Below are 2,216 nucleotides of genomic sequence, written 5' to 3'. Positions count from 1 at the left end.
CATAATAACATTGTTTGCGCTAATCTATACATTTTTTTGCCACATCATCGTTCCACATTCTGTTGAACATATTACGTGAATTCACTCATTCCCCGGAATTAAGTCTTGACCTTTGTAATTAAAGTCTCGCCATGTCTTTAACGCCAGTTCACTATCTTGTGAACGCCAATTGCATGGCATTGTCGCAGCATGATATTACACTATCAGTAATAACTATTTACACACATAGTTTAGTTATACAAAACGTTCCTATCAGCACGAGAACAATTACGAAAGTTATAATGCAACATAAAAATGTTAAAAACAAAGTGGTCGTAAATTGAAACCATCGAAGGACTTCCAGTAATTGCGTCGATTGTTCGCCACGTNACAAAATTCACAACGATGTGTGACTATTTATATAGTTTAATTTCTCGTAAATCAGTATCAGCGTTCTCAAATAGGATCCCTACGCATTCTCTGTCCCCTCTACCACCGAATATTGTTCGATTCTCCAACTTCTTTGTCGCAAAATACTCTTATTAATAATTGACACATGAGCTTTCTGAATACTCGGCCAGGAAAGTGCAAATTTTTCTCAATTCTTTAACTCAATTCCACTAACTATATAGATAAAAGATTATCTCCTGCATTATGTCCCGACGAATTATTCTTTCTACATTAATGCCTAAAAGTGTTTGCTTTTATCAGCCAATTGATCGTGTGACTTAAACTTTTATCTTCAATGTCACCGTCCAGTGAAACAGCTATTAGGTAATTGGTATAATCTATAAGTAGACATGACATATTTGTCCTCCCATTAGCCTCACCTCTTCTACTAATTAGTGAACGACGTCATCCGAATTTAAATACAGCACAGTACCACTCTACTTCAGTCGAACTACGAACGTAGGAGCAGCAGCAGCAGCAGCACATACAATTAGTCATTCAAGCCGAAAATGATAAGTACAGTCTTTATACTTTTAACGGCTACGTTAGCGTTGTACTTGTACTTGAAATTCACGTATTGGAAAAGAAATAATATTCCAACGGCCAAAGGATGGTACCCGATCGTTGGTCACATGCTGCCCGCGATAACCATGGAAAAATCTTCGGCCGTACTAATTGAAGAAATGTACCAGCAGTACAAGGATAGCAGCATGGTTGGATTTTACAAAGGATTAGTGCCGGCATTAATTATCCGCGACCCGAACTTGGTGAAGTCCGTGTTACAAACTAATTTCCCGAATTTTACTATGAACGGGTTCCAGCTTCAAGAAGACGCGGATCCCCTGTTAGTTCAAAATATATTTTTCGCCCACGGGGAAAAATGGTTAACTGGAAGGAAGCGATTGACCTATGCGTTTACAACTAGCAAGTTGAAAACTCTTTTCGTGACAGTTAGCGGAGTATGCAAGAAATTCCAAAATTACTTAGAGAGGCGGCTGAGCTCCAACGACAAGTACGAAGTTGAACTGAAGTATCTGTTCTCAAAATTTACTGGCCAAGTTACGGCGAACGCTAGTGTGGGCATCGATGGGCGCTGTTTCGAGGACGTAGATGATCCTTTGGCGTTCGATCAGATAGGCCAGGGTCTCTTTCAACCGAATTTCTTCAGTAGATTTCTACTTAACATTGTAACTCTATTTCCCAGTCTGAATCGTTTCGCAAAGCTCAAGTTCGTGAACGAGGAAGTCCAACAGTTGTTCAGAAAGATGGTTAAGGAAAATTTGGAGCATAGACGAAAGGAATCAACGCCCAGGCACGATTTTCTCGAATTAATGGTGCAAATCGAGAAAGAGGAAGGAAAAGAGCTGCCTTTGGAAGTTATCGCTGGTTATGTATTATCGTTTTACCTCGACGGATTCCAAACATCAAGCACTACTCTCAGTTTCATTGGATTTCAACTGGCTACGCATCAGGATGTTCAAGAAAGACTACGAGAAGAAGTGAAGACTGTCCTGGAAAAACACGGAGGTGTGTTAACGTACGAATCGCTGAAAGAGATGACTTATATGGACCAAGTAATTAGAGAATCGCAAAGATATTACGCGTCAGTGAATAACATGTACAAAGTATGTACAGAAGAGTGCACGTTGAAAGGATCAGACGGGCTTAAGTATCGTGTGAAACCTGGCACCGAAATTTTCATATCCGTTTATGGACTGCATAAGGATCCGAGGTATTGGTCCGATCCGGAGACCTTTGATCCAGATCGTTTCAGCGAGGAGAGGAAG

The 2,216-nt window shown here is 40.3% G+C and overlaps 1 protein-coding gene across 1 annotated transcript; it reads left to right on the top strand.

Annotated features, from left to right (window-relative positions):
* Positions 1-837: 837 nt before the first annotated feature.
* LOC108624828 (cytochrome P450 6a2-like) lies at positions 838-2,210 on the top strand (the record flags this gene model as incomplete). The annotated part of the gene is made up of 1 exon (XM_018024390.2): positions 838-2,210. A coding segment is annotated over exon 1 (1,272 nt), but the record flags the coding sequence as incomplete, so codon positions are not given.
* Positions 2,211-2,216: the final 6 nt, after the last annotated feature.

Source organism: Ceratina calcarata, unplaced genomic scaffold (genome assembly GCF_001652005.2).
Source record: "Ceratina calcarata isolate Rehan_Ccalc_2016 unplaced genomic scaffold, ASM165200v1 scaffold1189, whole genome shotgun sequence".
In the NCBI taxonomy this organism is placed as follows: Eukaryota; Metazoa; Arthropoda; class Insecta; order Hymenoptera; family Apidae; genus Ceratina; species Ceratina calcarata.
This window is presented reverse-complemented; position numbering and strand designations above follow the sequence as displayed.